Source organism: Nomascus leucogenys, chromosome 21 (genome assembly GCF_006542625.1).
Source record: "Nomascus leucogenys isolate Asia chromosome 21, Asia_NLE_v1, whole genome shotgun sequence".
In the NCBI taxonomy this organism is placed as follows: Eukaryota; Metazoa; Chordata; class Mammalia; order Primates; family Hylobatidae; genus Nomascus; species Nomascus leucogenys.
The window spans coordinates 44234843-44254694 of NC_044401.1; the positions used below are offsets into that span (position 1 = coordinate 44234843).

The window sequence follows — 19852 nt, forward strand, 5'->3', positions numbered from 1 at the left end:
GCAAACATGGCAAAAAAATAAAAATAAAAAATGGAGTACTACCTGAAATACTGCTCCAACTCCAACTCTACACCTAGATCTAAATACCTTCTTAGATTGAAAATACAATTTTCTTTTTCTTTTTTTTTTTTGAGACAGAGTCTCACTTTGTCGCCCAGGCTGAAGTGCAGTAGCGTGATCTTGGCTCACTGTAACCTCTGCCTCCTTGGTTCAAGTGATTCTTGTGCCTCAGCCTTCTGAGTAGCTGGGATTACAGGTGCGCGCCACCACACCCGGCTAATTTTTGTATTTTTAGTAGAGACAGGGTTTCAGCATGTTGACCAGGCTGGTCTGGATCTCCTGACCTCAGGTAATCTGCCTGCCTCGGCCTCCCAAAGTGCTGGGATTACAGGTGTGAGCCACCCGTGCTCAGCCAAAAATACAATTTTCTATCTTTTTTTTTTTTTTTTTTTTTTTTTGAGACAGAGTCTCACTCTGTTGCCTAGGCAGGAGCGCAGCAGCATGATCTCGGGTCACTGCAACCTCCAATGTCCAGGCTCAAGTGATCCTCCCACCTCAGCCTACTGCGTAGCTCAGACTACAGGTACACACCACCACACCCAGCTAATTTTCATATTTTTTGTAGAGATGGGGTTTCACCATGTTGCCCAGGCTGGTCTTGATCTCCTGGACTCAAGTGATCTGCCTGCCTTGGCTTTCCAAAGTGTTGGGATTACAGGTGTGAGCCACTATGCCCAGCCTAAATTTTCAATTTTGTATAATAGTTTAAGTTAAATAACTTAAATGAAAAATAAGAGTCAAAACAAAATGGGAAGAAGGGAACTTTTTGGAGTGATGAAAATGTTCTAAAATTGGATTGTGGTATAAATTCATTAAAAATAATTGAATTGTGCATTTAAAATAGGTGAATTTTATAGTATATAAATTATAACTCAATAAAGCTAATAACAGCTATATAAAACATAATTTAAAAGAGCTGATAATATTGCCAAGAAGAAGAAAGCAATATTTGTCTTAGTCTGATCCAAAGCAGGTAATTTGCCTATGGACAATTGGAAATGGACCTCACCAATGAGCCTTTATGCATTAGTCATATCTCTGCAAAGTTCAGCATTAAAAAATAAAATACACATGCATATAAAATATATGTTTAATGTGTATGTGTACATATATATGCACAGCATTACCAACATTATGCATTTTGTTTGCATGTACATGGTATATACACGTACCCCGCTTTTAAAGTCATATATATACATACCTTTAAATATATTCCACCTGACTTTCTCTCAAATGTTGGAGAAGTATTTTTACAGGAAAAAAATTGTAGCCCTGATACGGTTTGGATATTTGTGCCCCCTGAATCTCATGTTGAAATGTGATCCCCAGTGTTGGAGGTGGGGCCTGGTGGGAGGTGTTTGGGTCATGGAGGCGGATCCCTCATGAATGTCTTGGTGCCCTCCCCGAGGTAATGGGTGAGTTCTTGCTCTGCCAGTTCATGCGGATCTGGTTGTTAAAACGTGGCACATCCTTCTCTCTCGCTCTCTCTCTTGCCATGTGACATGCCTGCTTCTGCTATGATTGAAAGCATCCTGAGGTCTCACTGGATGCAGATGCTGGCACCAAGCCAAATAAGCTTCTTTTCTTTATAAATTTTCCAGCCTCAGGTATTCCTTTATAGCAATGCAAACAGGCTAATATGAGCCCTAGCCAGAATAAAAATTATACATAAGAAATCAAGAATTATAATGTTCTTTTCAATGTTGTTTTTTCAAAATAATTTTGGAAATTGTTTTTTCGAAGTAATTAGGAACACCCAGACCATGAGGAAAATTGGGTCAGGAAGAGCTGGTCATAAAGTACCCTGCACTCCCACGCTCTGCACTCTTAGTGCAAAAGTTTCAATTTTGTTTTTATCAAAACAAACAGCATCCATATGCTTTAATTTCTCATCAGAGCTCCAGGCAAAAGTTACATAAACATCAATGAAACAATTCCAAAGAGAAAATTAAGTACGAAACAATCCCAAAGAGAAAATTAGGTACAAAATGATAATCATTATGTTATTTTAAAACATTCAAAAAGGAAAAGAAACTTCAGAAGACCCAAATGCAATGGTAATGGTGAGAATTGCAAGCAGTGGCTCCAGAGCCTTCAGCAGAATCCCCAGTCCGAGAATTTTCACATTATCAAAGGCAGCACATCCACTTTCTTTTAATTGAATGAGGAAAGGAAAATGACTATGGTAGGCGAAGCATTGATAAGGCACTTTGATAATATAAAGATGCAGAAGAAAAACTATCTTTTCCATTCCTAACTTTGGGTTATTTTACTCAAAAGGCATTATCTAGTCACATTGCTGGAGAATCAAAGAAAGTGGGAGGCACAGTTTGTTCTGACTGCTGTACTGTGCTATGCGGCCTTGGGAAAGTTGCCTAATAAACTTCTGTGCTTTATTTGGTCAGACCAAAATGGGCGATAACCTGCCACCCTGGTTGGCAGGTGAAAGTCACAGACTTGAAGCAAAAAGCCTGTCTTATCTTGTCCCTTCTCTTTCTAGACTGTTGCAATCTATATGAAAATGGAAATGCTTTGTGTCATCAACTTTGCTCATTTCTCAGGTGCTATGCCATGACCCCTTAAGGTCCCTTGAGCTCTGACCACTGACAGGTCTATGGCTGCATTATTCCCAGCAGGCAGATAAGCAGCCTGGGGAAGATGGCGCCGGCTGAGTGCTTTGTCCCGGGTGCCTGGCGCCCAACTAGCCTCAGTCTGAAGTCACAATGCATGCGCTCTCTCTGTACCTGCCAGTCCCACAACTTTTCCCTTTGCTCCGTGACATCTTTACAAGATCTAAAAGGTTCCCCCTTCTCACATATGTCCCCTCACAGAATCCCCAGAGCCACTCCGTGACTTAGCTATCATCTTATAGCAGAGGGACCATAACCCAGGGGAGTTGGACCACCGTCCAAGGTCACACAGCCTGTGGACGAGTAGCAGAGCCTGCCACATCCTATGCCTTTGTGCCAGCCTTTGAGGGCCTTGTATGGGCAAGTCACATGCTTTTCAGCAGTTTGCAAAGCTCATTTCACTAAGCATGTTCCAAAGCCAGGTAAGTCCATGCAAGGCCATTTCTAAACTTAGGTCTAGTGGCTGGTGTAAGTAGGCGAAATTTCAAATGTGCCCCCTGGGGAAGTGACTGAAGGACACACCTTCAGGAGGTGGGAGTGCAGGGCATCGCCCTTTATGAGCAGCTCCTGCTGACGCAGTTTCCCCCAAAGCTTGGCGGTTCCTCATTGTCCCCAGTTGCACAGAACTGACATCTTGCCCAGGGTGCATGGTAGGGACCCTGCCATCCAGCCACACCCTATTCATGGTGAAGAGAAGCACAGCTACAACTTACCTTCAATCTTGCAGTCAAATCTAGCAGCACTTCCCTCCACAACTTCTAAATCGCGAATGGTCTTAGAGAAATAGGGTTTTACATGAGGCTTTTCCTCAGCAACAGCCTCAAGGAAAGCTTGGGACACATCTTCTAGAAGACAGAGAAGAAGACCAGGTCATTTCTTCATTCCTTGTTCTTGCCTTGCCTCTAGCTTAAAGAAACTAACTTTTAAAAAAGTCACTATGATTTAGCAAAGAAGGCAGCTTTGAGAACTGAATCATAAGCACGCCTTTCTCCTGGGGACAGGTTGGCCTGCTGCCAAATGGTTTTTGGCAGAAGAAGGAACTGTGCCCAAGCTGAGGAAATGATCAGACTCCCCCTTCCCCTTATGCTGACATGTTGAAAGAGGAAATCATCTTTAAAAAGGATTTCTGGCTGCATTTCATGCTGCTTTAGGATTCAGCTGAGGGTATCTGAGCACGGCAGGACCTCACCAGCCTTCCTAGTCTTGGTATCCCTCTGCCTTCCTTCTGCAGCAGGTGTTCCACGTGCTTTTTACAAGGGAGGAGTCAGGTCCTAGCTGCATGTGCAGCTTCCGGTGGCTCTTTCTCCATGCTCACACTGCCTTCATGCTGTGTGACTGTGGACCAGGATGTGGGATTGGTTCAGGGAAAAGCTGTAACTTGGAGGGACAGGTGTATCTCCTTCCTTCCCTTCAGGCTATGTCTGGGTCATCTGAGGAGGGGCAGGAGTGGCTCAGGAGGGACCAGGCCTGTGTGCTGCAGTCTATCCCTGGCTGCAAGAAAGCTCCAGAGCAGGCAGTTGCTGGCCTCACCAGTAACCCTACCTTTGCTCACCAAAGAGATCTAAACTCAGATTCTCACCTGTGGATACAAAAAGCACCAGGCAGGGAGGGACAGAGGGTGTCTCTGGCCAAATGAGATAAGGGCCTGGCCCTGCATGCACCTGAAGCAGGAAAAGGCTGGGGCTTTCACTGAGGAGATGGATGGGACAGCATCTAAGATGGTGAGCAAGTAATTGACCCTATTAGTCTCCAGGAGACCTGCCAGTCCCAGTCTGCCGATTTCAAATGACACGATTCAGCATCATGAACAATGCCAAAGAATGTAGACCACATGAGTTAACTTTTATTTAAAACAAAACCACAAAGATGGTAGAAAATAGAATATTTTATAAATCTTACACATCTACATGTAATTTTAATGTTATTTTTGCCTATTAATATAGAATATCACTTTTGCCATAAGAACAAAGGAAGATTTTAATAAAGTCTTTGTTAATTTTAACACAAAATATATGAAAAAGCATAGCTGAGGTCATGTAGTTCTATTAGACAAATAACAACTTTCCCTCTGAAAATGGTTAAGCCTAAGGTTAAACGATTAAGAATAATTATTAGACTTAGTAATTGTCAGGACAACCCAAAATTACTTCTGAATTTATCCTTGCAGGGCATATTAAAAAACAAAACAAAAACCAACCAAAACCTCAAAATGCCCCTTTGTTCCGCAACCCTTTCTTTCTCACCAGCTGGCTGGAGAAACTCCTCCTTACCTTCAGATTCTAGTTTTTCTGCATTGAGCGGGCTGGTTGGTGACCCTGTTGAGGATTTCCTGCCACTGAGCCCTGAGATCATTGCCATAGAGGACAGTCTTCCAATGGCTCTCACAGCATTGCCCGTTTTCTGGAAAATAGACACGAGGGTTGGACTCAGGCGTTGTCCCTGGTTCCAGCTGGGTAGTGCGAGGGGCTGCGGGGAGTAGAGCCCAGCCCTGGAGAAGCAGCTGTTCCCCAGAACAAGGACCTCCTGAGAGCCGAGGTTCTGCCAGAGGAGCGAACCCAACCTTGCTCTGCTCAGCACTGTCAGTGTGTCAGAAGATGTTCAGAGAATGGAATGGGGCCTGGAACTGATGTGTGCGTTAATGTGACTAAACAAGGTCAACATGAGACAAAAACCCTTTTCATACAGTGCTTCAACTCCCATAAAAGGGATAGTTTATATAAAGCAACTGCAGGCTGAGACAGCTCCAAAGACTTATTGCTGACTGGGCCTAGCGGGGCTATTTCTCGTAAAACAATGCCAGTGATGTGATTATAATTGGCCGAGAGAATAGTTACTACAGATCCCACAAGTCCTGATGCAAAAATAATCATAATAATAATAACACAGCATCCTGTTGAGCTTGGGCAAGTCACTTAACCACTCTGAGCTTCAGTTTCCTTCTCTAGAAGGAGGGGGCTGGATAAGATGATCTCCAAAGTCCCATTTAGCTCTGTTTATAATTCAGAGACTTAAAAGATTTTGAGAAACACTCTGGCTGGCCCCAGCACAAGTCTATGATGCAGTGAAGCTCTGGAGGGGAGCTCTTCCCTGGTGCGCATTCAGGCACCAAAAAGAAGCATCGAAGAAATAAAAGGCAATGGCACTTTGCTTTTCGGTGACTAGACTTGGGAGAGGAAAGAATTTCTGCTGAAAAGGATCAGAACTTGAGATGTAATTTATTTACATTGCGAAAATTCTATCAAGCATAGGTTCCCTAATAATGTACAATTGTGTCTTACTGTTTCTTATCTTTCAATAAGTTTTTCACCTTTTTTCTAAGGTTAACAGGAATGACTAAGATAAGAAAACTAAGGCATAACCAAGTCTTTCCACCCCTGCACTCAAAGCATCTTTTTTAGGCATCTAAAAGCTGTGCATCCAGACAACAGATGTCACCACAGACTGGCTACTTGTCCCCCCTGAGAGAGGAAGGAAACAGCCTCTTCATAGGCAAATGGCTTGTACTCATTGCACCTCAAACTCTGCCGGCAAAGCCATTTTCTTCCTCAGTTCACTTCACATGCTCAAGTACTTCAGTAAAGCCTCACAATTTAGGACTAGTTGGAAAGCCAGTAAGCTTCAGTAAAAAGACTGATCATTTTGAAAGTAAATAACTTCTGGGTGCTAAGGAAACATACAGAGAATTGTGTGTGTGTGTGTATGGTTAAAGAGGAGACCTACTGCAGTGAGCGGGATGACCTTACTGTCATGCCTCCTGCCATCCTTGCTGCAGACTGCTCTCATGCACTTTGGACAGACATTCCACCATGCTCTGTCCCCTGGCCATCCCTTCTCGCACACATCCCACTGTATGGTGTGGGTATGTTTCTGGCCTCTGCCACCAGAGTGAGGCTGGGTCGCTGAACAGAATCTATGCAGCCCCAGGTGGAGGTGACGAGGAGGGGAAGATGGTGAGAGATGAAAACTGAACAACTTAACTGTGCGAAGAACCACCATGTGGCCCTGCGGAGAATGCCTCCGCAGTCTCAAGGCCACGTGGCAACCTTTCATGCTCTTCTGGGAGATGTTACTGGTTCAACCTGTTTGTTGTGCTAGCCAGAGTGTAGAGAGACCCAGCTCTTCCCATGAGAGGTTACCCTGCCCTCAGGAACAGGTAAGAGGTGGTACCAGCCATGCAGCCTTCCCTATGTAGTGAAGCAGACCAGCCTGCTTCCTAATCAACCCAATTCTCAGACTCGGCCCTTCTCTGCTCTCTGTTCCCTTTATCCAACACAGATTGGTTTGTCCTGGGCTAGGAACCTCTAAACCCGGAGGGTTCATTCCCAACAAGGGACAGGTTAGTTCTCTAACCCTAATTGCTGGGAGACCTTGTGCAAGTCAGTTCCCCTCTCTGGGCCTCAGGAGCCTGGGAGCAGAAGATTCTAATCTTCCTGCAGTTCCAGACCTCTACAGAAAGACTCTGGTTTATATCCATAAATGTGTAGCAAGGAACACCCGCCTTGAGCCCATGGGCTCCCCAATTCCAGACATTAGGATTGGGACTGATCAGGACTGTCTTCACCTGTGTGGTGTGGCAAGATGATGTCTTTTTTCTTCCAGATTTTATTTCATAACAAAATGACTAAAATGAAGCTGTCAGAATGAGGAAACAAAAGAGTTATAGTATTTCAGAGGAAGTAGTAAATATATTAACAAATAAATATGTCTCACATAGGGAGAACTTCTCTAAAAGATGAAGATATCCAGCATATAATTTCTAAAACATAGAAAAATATTTGGAAATTGATTTGTGAAAAGAAATGCTGAGGAAGTTATTTGTCAGAACTAGAAATGAATATATCAATATGTTCTAGTCTTCCAGTTTTATGCCTTTGAGCTGACAATTGGTTGTTGCTTTACTGACCAAAGACCTTTGGAAATTTTTGGAACATCAAGATAGCCAAGTTTTAATTTTGTAATTTCTCCCTTTTTCTTGCTTGAGGGCAATTGCCCAGGCTGGGTTCCATGTCGCTGGTGAGCAGTATCTGCACCAGCCTCCTTATGCAGCACAAATTCCCTGCCCCTTGGAGAGCTTGTGGGGCCAGCCATCCTGGCTTGCCCAGGCAGGCTTGTGGAGTTTCCCAGGATTAGGGTCTTTTGGCACCAACACTAAGACATTCCCTGGCAAACATACAGTAAGCTGGTTACCCATCAAAGCCCCCCATATATACCAATAGCCCCAAGACTACAGTTTCCCCTGAGCAGTGCATACCATCCAAATGGGATGGTCAAGAATACTCCATGCTATACTGAGTCCAGTGTTTTCTCCCCTAATGCCCTTGGTCCATACTGCTGGGGTCTTTATGGTTCCCAGAAAATAAAGATGGCTACCTATGGGCCTCTGATGTCTAGTCTTTTGCTTCCAATGTGCATGCAGAAACCCTGTTAATCTGCTCAACCTACCTGCCCCCATTGCTACACCTTTCCAACATATCTTTGTAAAATTCTTTTAATATAAATTTAAAATATACCTTCTTTCAGAATAACTTCATTCTAAGATGAGTAATATGATTAGTCATCTATACCCAGCCTAGCTTTGCTTGTAGGGATTTGTTCCCATGTCACTTCATCCCTTCTAGGGCTTTTTATGAAAACCACACCAGAATAACAAGAAGGTGCCTTCTCTGGCAGAGCTACAGAGAGTTCTGGGCCACCTGAGCCTGCTCCTCCCCTCTCCCTCTGCCCCCGCCCACAGCCCACTCCTTCCCACTCCACCCCACTGCACAGAACCTTGGCTGTTGCAAGAGGGAACCTCCATATTCCAAGAGGAGCTAAGGCCCTGGTGATTGCAGTTAAAATGCAGAAAACGTTTTCCTGAGGGAGCAACATAACATGAAATGGTTAGAGCTGTTACCAGGGAAGCTACTCTTCAGGGAAACTACTTGTTGAATGGGATTTTTGTGGACAACTTTTGTGTGCAATTTTGTGGAAAAATCATTTCCAAATGTCACCATCTATACTAAAATATAAAATTAAGGTTCATTCTCTGAATTCTACCCTTTTCTTCCCCTGCCCTTCCAGAAAACCCTATGGCTAATAATGCCGTAAACAAGAAGAAAAAAAAATTGATTAAAATATCAGCATAGGCTGAGCACTCAGCACTTCGGGCAGCCAACGCAGCCGCATCACTTGAGGCCAGGAGTTCAAGACTAGTCTAGGCAACATAGTGAGACCCTGTTTCTACCAAAGGAGAAAAAAAAATATTAGCCGGTCTGGCGGCATATGCCTGTAGTCCCAGCTACTCAGGAGGCCAAGACGAGAAGATTGCTTGAGCCCACGAGGTCGAGACTGCAGTGAGCTATGATTGTACCATTGCCCTCCAGCCTGGGTGACAGCATGAGACGCTGTCTCTTAAAAAAAAAAAAAAAATTAGCACCACTGATTCCCTGACTGATTTAACTGAAAAATTCCCTTTGCCTCCTCTCCTGCTTCCTCATCTCTTCTCTGCTCCTAGCCCCTGGGTTTAGGCATCCTCCTGGCTTTTGTTCATCTGCAGATGTTCCCAGGTGATAAGGCTGCCCCTCAACCTATAGCCTCAGCCAAGCAATAACCACTTAGACTCACTGCTCTGAGGACTGCCCCGCCCTGACATCAGCTTCCCTATCCTTTCCAGAAATATTTCTTTGAGACCTGCTGGCCACAGGATTATTAATACAGCTGACTTTGATTTTGTAGATCCTCCCCCACTTTTTTAAAAAGAATATTTGCTACTCAGATCCTAGTGGCACCAAAAGGTAAGCAGCTACAGATGTTTCAACTCACCTTGCGCTTGAGGGAGGCCTGGAGACCCATCTAAACCTTCCCATGAGGGGTATAGCCAGGAACTGACTTCCATGGTGGAGGAGCACAGCTGATATGTGCTCAGGATGGTGGTCACTTAAACTCCACACTTGTGGCCCCCATTTGCCTTTGCTCCCTCTTTCAACCTCTGAGTGACACTCTACTTTTTGAGGCAACTGTGATTTAGTCACCTGGTGTGGTAAATGACCAGTGTTCCAGTTGCCTCCAACACAGTGATTTCCCTTTTCTTTGCCACCCAGGCAAAGTCTCAATGCCCCTGGGTCCCTTGAGTATCCAGCTAAAAGACTCTGCTCCTGTCCAGCCAAGCCCAGCCGGAATGGGTCCGGCTCCCACCTCTGTGCCTTCTCCTCCACCTATCCAGTCCTCTTCTCTGTATTCTGACTGAGGTTCCACACCTAATTCAAACTCCTGCACCTGGGAGCATTTCCTCATAATCACATCCAACTCTGCTTGCGACCAGGTCCATTCTATCCATACACACCCATGGCTATGGAGAACTATCCGGATAGTTTGTACATCTTGGTGCATGTTACATCCTTTCATGTCTAGTTGCTTCAGTTCCCCATTGCACTACATGGTCCCTGAGTGTGGAAACCATGTCCTCTCAATCGCTTGAACCTGGGAAGCAGAGGCTGCAGTGAGCCGAGATCGTGCCACTGCACTCCAGCCTGGGTGATGGAGTGAGACTTCGTCTCAAGAAAAAAAAAAAAAAAAAAAAGAATGAAAGAAACCATGTCTTCTCCAGCAGCCTAAGAATTGTAATTCTAGGTCGGGAGCAGTGGCTCACGCCTGTAATCCCAACACTTTGGGAGGCCGAGGCAGGTGGATCACAAGGTCAGGAGATCAAGACCATCTTGGCTAACACGGTGAAACCCCGTCTCCACTAAAAATACAAAAAATTAGCCGGGCGTGGTGGTGGGCGCCTGTAATCCCAGCTACTTGGGAGGCTGAGGCAGGAGAATGGCGTGACCCCAGGAGGCGGAGCTTGCAGTGAGCCAAGATCGTGCCACTGTACTCCAGCCTGGGCAACAGAGCGAGACTCCATCTCAAAAAAAAAAAAAGAATTGCCATTCTAATTGTGGTAATAAAACTCATAAAATAGGTGATGACGGTGATAAACTGATAAACATCCTGTGGTTTTGGATAATAATTTTATCCACCCATGCCTTTTATCAGAGGCAGTCTTGGGGTTAAGACTATGTGTTTTGCAGTCAAGCTCTGGGTTTGAATCCTGGCCCTTCTGCTTATTAGCTGTGTGATCCTGGATGGCTTTCCTAACCTTTTCTCTGCCTCAATTTTGTCTGTAAAGTGGGGATGATAATAGTACCTGCCTCCTAGGGTTAAAAGATTTAGTGCATAGATAGTGCTTTAAATGGTCCCTGACAGATGGCCTACCTTAATACCTATTAGCGACTGGGATCGCTTCTGGACACTTGCCATGTGCCAGGCATTGTACTACTAAAGGCCACATGAGGATGATCTCATGTAATTCTCATAATTATCACAACAATGCTGTGAAGTTGGTACCACTATTATTCCCGCTTTATAGATGAGAAAAATCCACAGCAAGATTACGTCATTTGCTAAGGACACATGGCTATTAACATACAACCTTCCTAGATGGTAGGACCATGTCTCTCTCTTTAGATCATGTGCCCTCCTCCTTCATGATAAAGAAATGTGAGACCACCATGCTACCATCCCATTCTCAGGGTTGACAAATGGACCTTAAAGTGATGTTGCTCATCCCAAGCCATGAAGACACAAAATGTCATTGGCTTAACCTGAGTAAGGGTTTACGGTCCCCTGGGGCAAAGGTAAGCAAGAACAGAGAGACAGCTAAGCTAAGAATCCATCCCATCTCCTCAAGAAAGGGACTCTGCACTCAGGACTAAGCACACCACTGTACCTTAATCAGCTGCCTAAATTGGTCCCAGACTACTTCAGAAATAAATTTAAACTTTCTTGGTGTGAGGCCAGGGCAAGCTGGGAATGAAAGTGGCTTGAACAACACAAATATGAGGGGCAACATCCCAGTCCAAAGTGATCCTTGCATTACCTGCCATTTCCTTCTTGCCATGTACTTCTTCATCCGGTCCTTGGAGAGTTTCTTGGCCTCCATGTTCTTGGTATCTTTCATTAGCCATGGATGCTGAAGGCACTGCGTGCAGTCCAGGCGGTTTCTGACAGAGGCAGAAATCAGGAGATTTTTGAGCAGGAGGAGACCTCAGAGACCACTGGTTAGTTCAGAAATGGGAGGCCACCTGTCCCTGGTCACGAGGGCAGAGCCCAGGGCCCCCTGCTCCCAGACCATCCACCGTGATCAGGATCACTGTGCTCTTCACCTTTCTCCTCACTTGGTCTGGGTCACACTAACCAGAACTAGCATGGGTCGGTGTTATGAAAGCCCAAGCACCAAGGAAGTGACTGGGCTCCATTGCCTGCTCTTGGGGTTGAGGAAGAGTAAGTGCTGCAGGGCAGACGTTTCTGGGATCGGCTGGCACCCTATTCCAGGGTGGCATCATTCTGCTGCTCCCATGAGGGCTGGGGCCCACAGAGGCTAATCCTCCTGCCACCCTATCTGGAGGAGGGGAGAGTTAAACCCTAGGAAAAAATCTCCGACAATCACTGAACTTTCATGTTTTAGTCTTATGGTGTTGTTGAATATCAGGTTTTTCCTGTTACAACTCAAAGAAGTAGGTCCTGCCTATAACCTTGAATTATGACTACTTTAGAACTGCACTGAAGCTCACTTCATCTTTCTGAAAGCTCTGGGGATCTAGAAACATTTTAGAGCCATTGCCTTAACTGTAACAGGACTAAGAAAGCCTAAGAAAGCCTAAAGAACCAAATGCTAACATACATAGAAAAATGACTGGAAAGAAGTATAGCAAAATGTAGTGATCTTTAGATAAAGGGATTATAGATGATTTAAATTTTATTATATTCTTCAAATCCTCTATAATTTTCATGCATTATTTTTATAGTAGGAAGGAATTTTTTTTTTAAGTGCTGATAGGTGGTGATTTCTGCTTGAAGAGAGGCTGGGTATAAGAGTTTATGGGAATTTGGTGTCTTGATCTATTTGAATAAGATCAGTTCTTTGGTGAATCCATTTTATGAGCACAGAGGGATCCAGTACAGCTTGTTACTGACTTAATTCAAGGCCAGATGAGAAAATAAGATATGTACACACACAGTACCTTGTTTACCAAATCTTCAGTGAATAAGGCTTGGATGACAAAAGCCATCCTTGTACCAGAGTTACTGAGGAGGTTTCCATCTCCTGAGGCACCTTGGGTGTGGGGGTCCCTCATATTGGAAGAGAATTTAGACTTCCCACAGTATCTCAGTTCTCCTTGAGTCATGCCCATTTCTGATACAGGCTGTGACAGCAAAAGCCTAAAAAGATCTCATTGTCAAGGAGTGTAGAATGTGGCCTCTGGGGGAGTTTGGCCCTGAACTGGCTAAAAAGGACTGAGAGTGGGGTGCATCACAGGAAAGCCTGACAGAGCCATCTGAGACACTCCAATGTTGCTCCTTCAGCAACTAACTGCGCCTTCCTGCCCCAAACAGCCATTCTTCCTCGGGGGAGCTATTGGCAGCCTCACAAGGCTGCAAAGTCACCTGGGAGTGCAGAGCCTCCGGCCTGCCCTGGAGCCAGGCCCCTCCCCTTCTCTCTAGCACACCACCCATGTCAACACCACCCTTCTTGGCAAGGCTACAACTGCTCCCTGGGATTGCCAAGTATAGCTCCAAGCTCCTCGGCACCCCTACAGTCAGGCCCTGCCTCATCTAGTCACCTATTTGCAGAGTGGGTGAGCTGCCCAATAGGCCAGCTGTTCTCACCTGAGTCCCACTGCTCCCTTTCCCTACACATGCAGAGCCCAGGACAGTTCCTTCCAGGAGATTCTGTCTAGGCACACCCACTGCCCACCTTCAGCCAACCTCCCACTCTGGTCTCCTCTACAACTCCAAGCTCCAATCTTCTACTGAAACCTGGAGGGCTTGAGTGCCTGACCTTTCCCCACAGCCCGTGCACGCTGACCTCCCACTGTTCACTTCCCTATGTTCACAGCTGCAGCAGGCACAGGTGGGGAACCTCAACAGAGGAGGAGCTGGGAGAGGGCTAAGCCCAGTGGTCTGGGATCATAGCCTCCCTTTGGCCAGATGTTAGAAGGTACCTGGCTGTATTCAAGCAGGCAGTTATTAAATAACTGAGATATAAAAAAACACTACGCCAGAATAATAATAATAATCTGGGGATATGATCGGGACCCACAGAGAAGTTCTAAGATGCCCGTGTCCTCTGCTCTTGCTTGTTGAGAGGGTCCTTCCCCTGCAGCCCCTGAAGAGGGCTGTGGCTGGCCACAACTGTACCCAGAAAATAAGAAGGGCAGTCATTATTCACACAGAACAGCTGCCCCTCTCTCTGCAATGTGGTCACGTGTCGCTTTTCAAGTCAGGTATCTGAGCCTCTGAAGGTGAATCCCATGTCTAGCTCTAGTGGGCAGGGCCTAGGAAGTCACCTCCCCGACCCACATGCACTTGGGTCTCTTACCATGCCCACCCTCCCTTCCTCAGGGAATGCTAGGAATGACCCAAGGCGGGGTGGCAAGGAGGGTGCCCCAACAGGCAAAGGAATCCTCCTTTGCTTCCCAACACAGGGCAGGGAGTGGTGAAGCAAAGACTGAAATCCCAACTCATTACTTCATATCTTTCTTCAGCAGATTACTGATGAAATCCTTGGCATCGTCGGAGATCTCATCAAATGCCTCGTCGTCGAAGTCCCAGGTGGCAGAGGTAACATTGGCCAAGGTTTCGTTATCGTTGTCTCCCATGAAGGGGGAAAGGCCACTGACTCTGGAGAGACAAGAGCAGGAGAGCAGGTGTGGCTAGGAGAGGGCGCGACGACCAGGTGAGTGATAACTGAGGTCAAAGGCGAGGGTCGGCCAGCCTCCCCACCCCCAAACTCATGCTTTGCGGGCCTTGCACCTGCCTTTCTTCCACTTGTGGAAAGAAAAGAGGGTGTGGTTCACAGCCGTGTCTTTTCTTGGTCACCTGCCTCTTGACACCACCTACCTGTGAGGCTGAGGTGCAGTGGGTTGGCTTTAGATTACGGGCTTCTGCAGGGTACATGGCAGGGCTGATAAGTCCCTCTGTCCCGGTCTTCTATTATTCCCCAAAGCCCAGGCTAGAGCCTTCTCCAAGCCCCTTCCTCCCGTGCTCCTGCCCCCTCTCCGTGGACTGGGCACATGGTAGTGATCACCACTGCACCCTTCTGTCCCCTCCCTCCCACCTCTCTCCACACACCTTCAGCTCCAAGAAGAGGGCCCAGCAAATAGGAGAGGCTCAGTAAGTGAAGTGTGTGCCCGACGGACAGATGGACTTTGAATCAGCAATGTAGGTTCAGGGAACCTGAGGCATTTTTGCCAAACTAGAAAACTTCCCTATGAGGTGCTGTGGCAGAGGACAGAGTGCAGCCTCTCTGCTTGCTGGATGGCCTTGGACAATTCCCTGATCTGTGTCAGTTTTCTCCTCTAAAATGGAGAAGCTGCCATTTAACTATAGGGTGGTCACTTCTTCATCCTCATCATCATCATGATGGCAGCAGACATTTGTTGAACATTTTCTATGTGCCAGGCACTGGGTCAAGTGCCTAAAACAAGTGAACTCACTTAATCTTAACACTGCCCTATGATGTAGGTAATTCTTATAACTTTGTTTTACAGATGAGGGAATTGAGGCACAGCCCAGGCTCGAGTAACCTGCCCAAAGATTCGCAGCCAGTGAGATTGGAACCCAGGTATCTGCCTCTAGAGCCTGTCCTCTTAAATGCTATACTATCCTAACATTTCTATGAAGATGAAGTAAATTGCAGTGTTCAGCACTGGCATCAGGCCTGGTCCACAATAAGGAAGCAGTCCATGCCCGGAGATCTCATGCAGTTCTGCTGGGTTCCCTCCACTGCCTCACCAAGCTGTGAGTGCAGGAATGACTTTATGACCAGCAGCTTAAGCCAAATAAACTTTATAAGGTAAAGAATTTCAAAACAAAATAGATAAGATTTGTGGCTTATTGACCTTACCTCTCACCTCTGTGCACCTCACCTTCATATCAACAACTCACCCCACTGTTCATGCGGGCCTTGTGAGTCAGCCTTATGGGTGTTTGACCAGCACAGTTGCCCACAGTCCCACCCTTAGACAGGCCCTGTGCTTGGTTTAATGCTCTGCTGCTGTCATCTCAAGATTCTCAATAAGGTTTGAACAAGTGGCCCCACCTTTTATGTTGCAAATTATGTAGCTGTTTCTGCCCTGATCTCAGCTGAGCCCCATGAGATGGGTCTGGGGGCCAGGCATGGTGGTTCACGCCTGTAATCCCAGCACTTTGGGAGGCCGAGATGGATGGATCACCTGAGGTCAGGAGTTTGAGGCTAGCCTGGCCAACATGGTGAAGCCCTGTCTCTACTAAAAATACAAAAATTAGCTGGGCGTGGTGGCAAGCACCTGTAATCCCAGCTACTCGGGAGGCTGAGGCAGGAGAATTGCTTGAACCCTAGAGGTGGAGGTTGCAGTGAGCCAAGATCGCACCATTGCACTCCAACCTGGGCGACAAGCGAAACTCAATCTCAAAAAAAAGAGAGAGATGGGTCTGGGGCCCTCCTGCCATCAACCTGTCAAGTTAGGGCTTTACCAATGTCCCTTCTCCCAAATGTTTATGAATCCATCATCATCAGCCAAGCACTGACAGCTTCAGGAGTAAGGCTTTGGTTGAGTTTGACAGAACAAACCCCACTTGAAATACTGGAGGAAAACCTTGCCATGGGAGGAACCCTCTGGTGAAACCTTTTGTAAAGAGAAGAAAGCTTTTACGATGTGAATTGTCTCATCCTAATCAACATATTTGTGTTTCTGAGTAATAGACTTTTGTGGATGGGATTTTTTTTTTAAGCAAGACCCTGATTTATGTTTTAAGAAGGCAAAGAGAATCATTCTCGGTCATGTCCCCATGAGGGAAGGGTGGGCATTTGCCTGTCCCTGAGTCTGCACTGTTATCTGCTGCTCCTTTCCCCTCTCTGGGCCTCAGTTTCTCCTTTTTTTTGAGATGGAGTCTTGCTCTGTTGCCCAGGCTGGAGTGCAGTGGTGCGATCTCCGCTCGCTGCAAGCTCTGCCCTCTGGGTTCATGCCATTCTCCTGCCTCAGCCTCCTGAGTAGCTGGGACTACAGGTGCCCGCCACCATTCCCAGCTAATTTTTTTGTATTTTTAGTAGAGATGGGGTTTCACAGTGTTCGTTAGGATGGTCTCTATCTCCTGACCTCGTGATCCGCCTGCCTCGGCCTCCCAAAGTGCTGGGATTACAGGTGTGAGCCACCGCGCCTAGCCAGTTTCTCCTTTTATACATCAAGGGAACTAGGCTAGATTTCCTAGGGGCCTCCCAGCTCTCTCTGTCTCTGGGACCCTGACCCCCACATGGCCCATGCAAGCCCCATCAGGAAGCAGCCTGTCTCTTGCCTGTCAGCCACCTGCTGCTTCTTTACATTTTCCACTGGAAACAGAGAGGGGGGAAGTCCGGCAGTACTCCAAAAGATGGCAGGAAAAGCAAACAACCCTGCTGTGGAATGCAGAAAGTTCCCCTTCTGCAAACCTCCTTTCCTTATTAGGAACTATAATCCTGCAAAGATAGGTCTTAATCTCTGCAACTCTGGGCACAGTCAGGGAGAGCCTCCTCGCCTCTGGCCTCTGGCACTCCTCCTTCCTGGCAGCCTATCCATCTGAAATACTCTCCTCACCCTGCCTGGCTCCTCGCCTGCCCAAGTTCCCCCAGCATTCTCCCTATTAAAGAGCACGTGTCTCGAATAAAAAATGGAATACATACACAGCATGTTGACAAAGAGGGTGTTTGAATTTTCAGTAATGCTGTTGCTGGGTGGTGGGGTTTTACAGGATTTTTAAAAACCTTTTTGGGGAACTTTTTCTTTATTGCCAGAATTTGCATAAGGGATCATGTCTTTTAAGTTTTGTTTTTTTTTTTTTTGAGATGGGGTCTTGTTCTATTGCCCAGGTTGGAGTGCAGTAGTGTGATCTCAGCTCACTGAACCTCTGGCTCAAGCGATCCTTCCACCTCAGTCTCCTGAGTAGCTGGAACCACAGGTGCGTGCCAACACATCTGGCTAATTTTTTGTATTTTGGTAGAGATGGGGTTTCACCATGTTGCCCAGGCTAGTCTCAAATTCCTGAGCTTAAGCAATCCTCCCACCTCTGCCTCCCAAAGTGCATTACAGGCATGAGCCACTGTGCCCAGCCTTGTCTTTTTATTTAGAAAATAGTCATTATTATTATTTTTTTAATTTTTTTGAGACAGAGTCTCACTCTGTCACCCAGGCTGGAATACAGTGGTGTGATCATGGCTCACTGCAGCCTCAACCTCCCCAGGCTCAGGTGACCCTCCCACCTAAGCCACCCGAGTAGCAGGGACCACAGGCGCATGCCACCATGCCCAGCTACCTTATGTATTTCTTGCAGAGATGGGTTTTTTGTTTGTTTGTTTGTTTGTTTGTTTGAGATGGAGTCTCGCTCTGTCGCCCAGGCTGGAGCGCAGTGGCACAATCTCGGCTCACTGCAAGCTCCGCCTCCCGGGTTCATGCCATTCTCCTGCCTCAGCCTCCTGAGTAGAAAGATGGGGTTTTGCCATGTTGCCCAAGCTGGTCTCAGACTCCTGGGCTCAGGCCATCCACTCACCTTGGTCTCCCAAAGTGCTGGGAGTATAGGCATGAGCCACTGCGCCCAGCTAGATAATAGTTATTATTTGTTAAAAAAATCAACCAGTCAACAAATAATGTTAGCATTAAAACACCTCTTTATCTCCCTGGTCTTATCTAGTTTTTAACTAATGGATTGATCTGTTTTTCACAAAATTGTAATCAGTCTGGGCAAATCCTTGGATGCTTTACTTTTTCTTCACTGGATGTATCAAGTACAGCCAGACTCTACACATTGATTTTTAATGGTCAAATATTAGTCTTTGTGCTGATGAAACACAATGGTCATGAATGCAGGGCATTCTAATTTCTTAGTTCTCAGCTCGTTACAAAAGAAATTCCCCCAGGGAATCTGATGTGGAGGCCTGTTTGGCTCTGGGGGCAGAAGGTTAGGAGAGCAGAGGGTGCAGAAATGCCTCTTGGCATTTCTGTGTGTGTGTGTGTGTGTGTGTGTGTTTTAAGAAATGGGGGTCTTACTATATCAGCCAGGCTGGTCTTGAACTCCTGACCTCAAGTGATCCTCCCATCACAGCATCCTGAGTAGCTGGGACCACAGGTGCACACTACTGCACCTGGCTTCTGTGTTGTGTTTCAAGCAGCAGACAGATGCCCCCACTGTACCAGTGGCCAGCTAAGGGGACCACATATCTGCTGATGGAACTACTGACTGCTAGGAAGGGGTTAGTCTTGTATCCATATTAGCCATCTGATACTCTGGTGGGAGAGCGGAGAGGGCTGAGTAGGTCTACAGGAAGAGCTGTGCATCATTTTGTGGACTGGCTGAGGAAGCAGCAACCTGGGGTTTAGTTGTGTTAGTATAAGTTGAAGGTGGTGGCTGGGCTTGGGGAGGGAACAGGGATCCTAGGGCTGGAATCAGAGCGTATTTCCAGGCTCAGCAGCACAGAGGGCAGCTGCAGCCCCAGGTGGGGAAGGCAGAGGTTACTGGATCTGGCTGAGGAGCCCTGCAGCCAGACCCTGGTCTGAGGAGGCCCCCAATGCCCCGGCACTGTGACCCCTCCTCAGCTGACTGGGCAGCTGTCACCGGAAGAGCTGACCTGCCTCCCCTCCATACACACCTCTCCTCCCTCCTGGCATCTCCTGACCACACACCAGGGTGGGGAGGGACAGCTGACAGCTGTCTGCACCATGGTGGGTGTTGGACAAACAAACAAGCATGAATGGGAAGGCTGTGCTGCTGGGCCTGGTCAGGAAGAGACAGGAGGAGGAAGCAGAGCAGCCATTGCTGGTTCACTCTGGCTTGAGGGAGGCTGGGAGAGAAGGCATTGTGGAATAGGGTGAGGGAAGGGCTCGGAGAAGAGCTGTTGTGGCCTCCCCACAGGTAGCAAGGAAGTACCAAGTCCAGGAAGTAGGGGAGGGAGACAGCAGGGGGAGGAGGGCTCTTTTTTTTTCTTTTTTTGAGACGGAGTCTTGCTCTGTCGCCCAGGCTGGAGTGCAGTGGCACAATCTCGGGTTCACGCCATTCTCCTGCCTCAGCCTCTCCGAGTAGCTGGGACTACAGGCGCCCGCCACCACACCCGGCTAAGTTTTGTATTTTTTAGT

The 19852-nt window shown here is 46.8% G+C and overlaps 1 protein-coding gene and 1 long non-coding RNA gene across 10 annotated transcripts in view; one reads left to right on the forward strand and one right to left on the reverse strand.

Moving 5' to 3' along the window:
• MYLK (myosin light chain kinase) overlaps positions 1 to 19852 on the reverse strand; it is a 285888-nt gene that overhangs the window by 2916 nt on the left and 263120 nt on the right. For 4 of the 9 annotated variants that reach the window (XM_030802241.1, XM_030802242.1, XM_030802238.1 and 1 more), the window contains 3 exons: positions 11590 to 11713; positions 4961 to 5090; positions 3404 to 3535 (listed from right to left, as the gene is read on the reverse strand). In XM_030802241.1, coding sequence (XP_030658101.1) covers positions 3404 to 3535; positions 4961 to 5090; positions 11590 to 11713 — 386 coding nt within the window. Of the gene's footprint in view, positions 1 to 3403; positions 3536 to 4960; positions 5285 to 11589; positions 11714 to 14240; positions 14394 to 19852 lie in introns of those variants that run through there. The other 5 variants (XM_030802237.1, XM_030802243.1, XM_030802239.1 and 2 more) reach the window with 3 other exon arrangements.
• Positions 227 to 15588, forward strand: LOC115832186. The gene is made up of 3 exons (XR_004027626.1): positions 227 to 256; positions 14258 to 14448; positions 15263 to 15588. It is a non-coding gene; the product is annotated as an uncharacterized LOC115832186 (long non-coding RNA).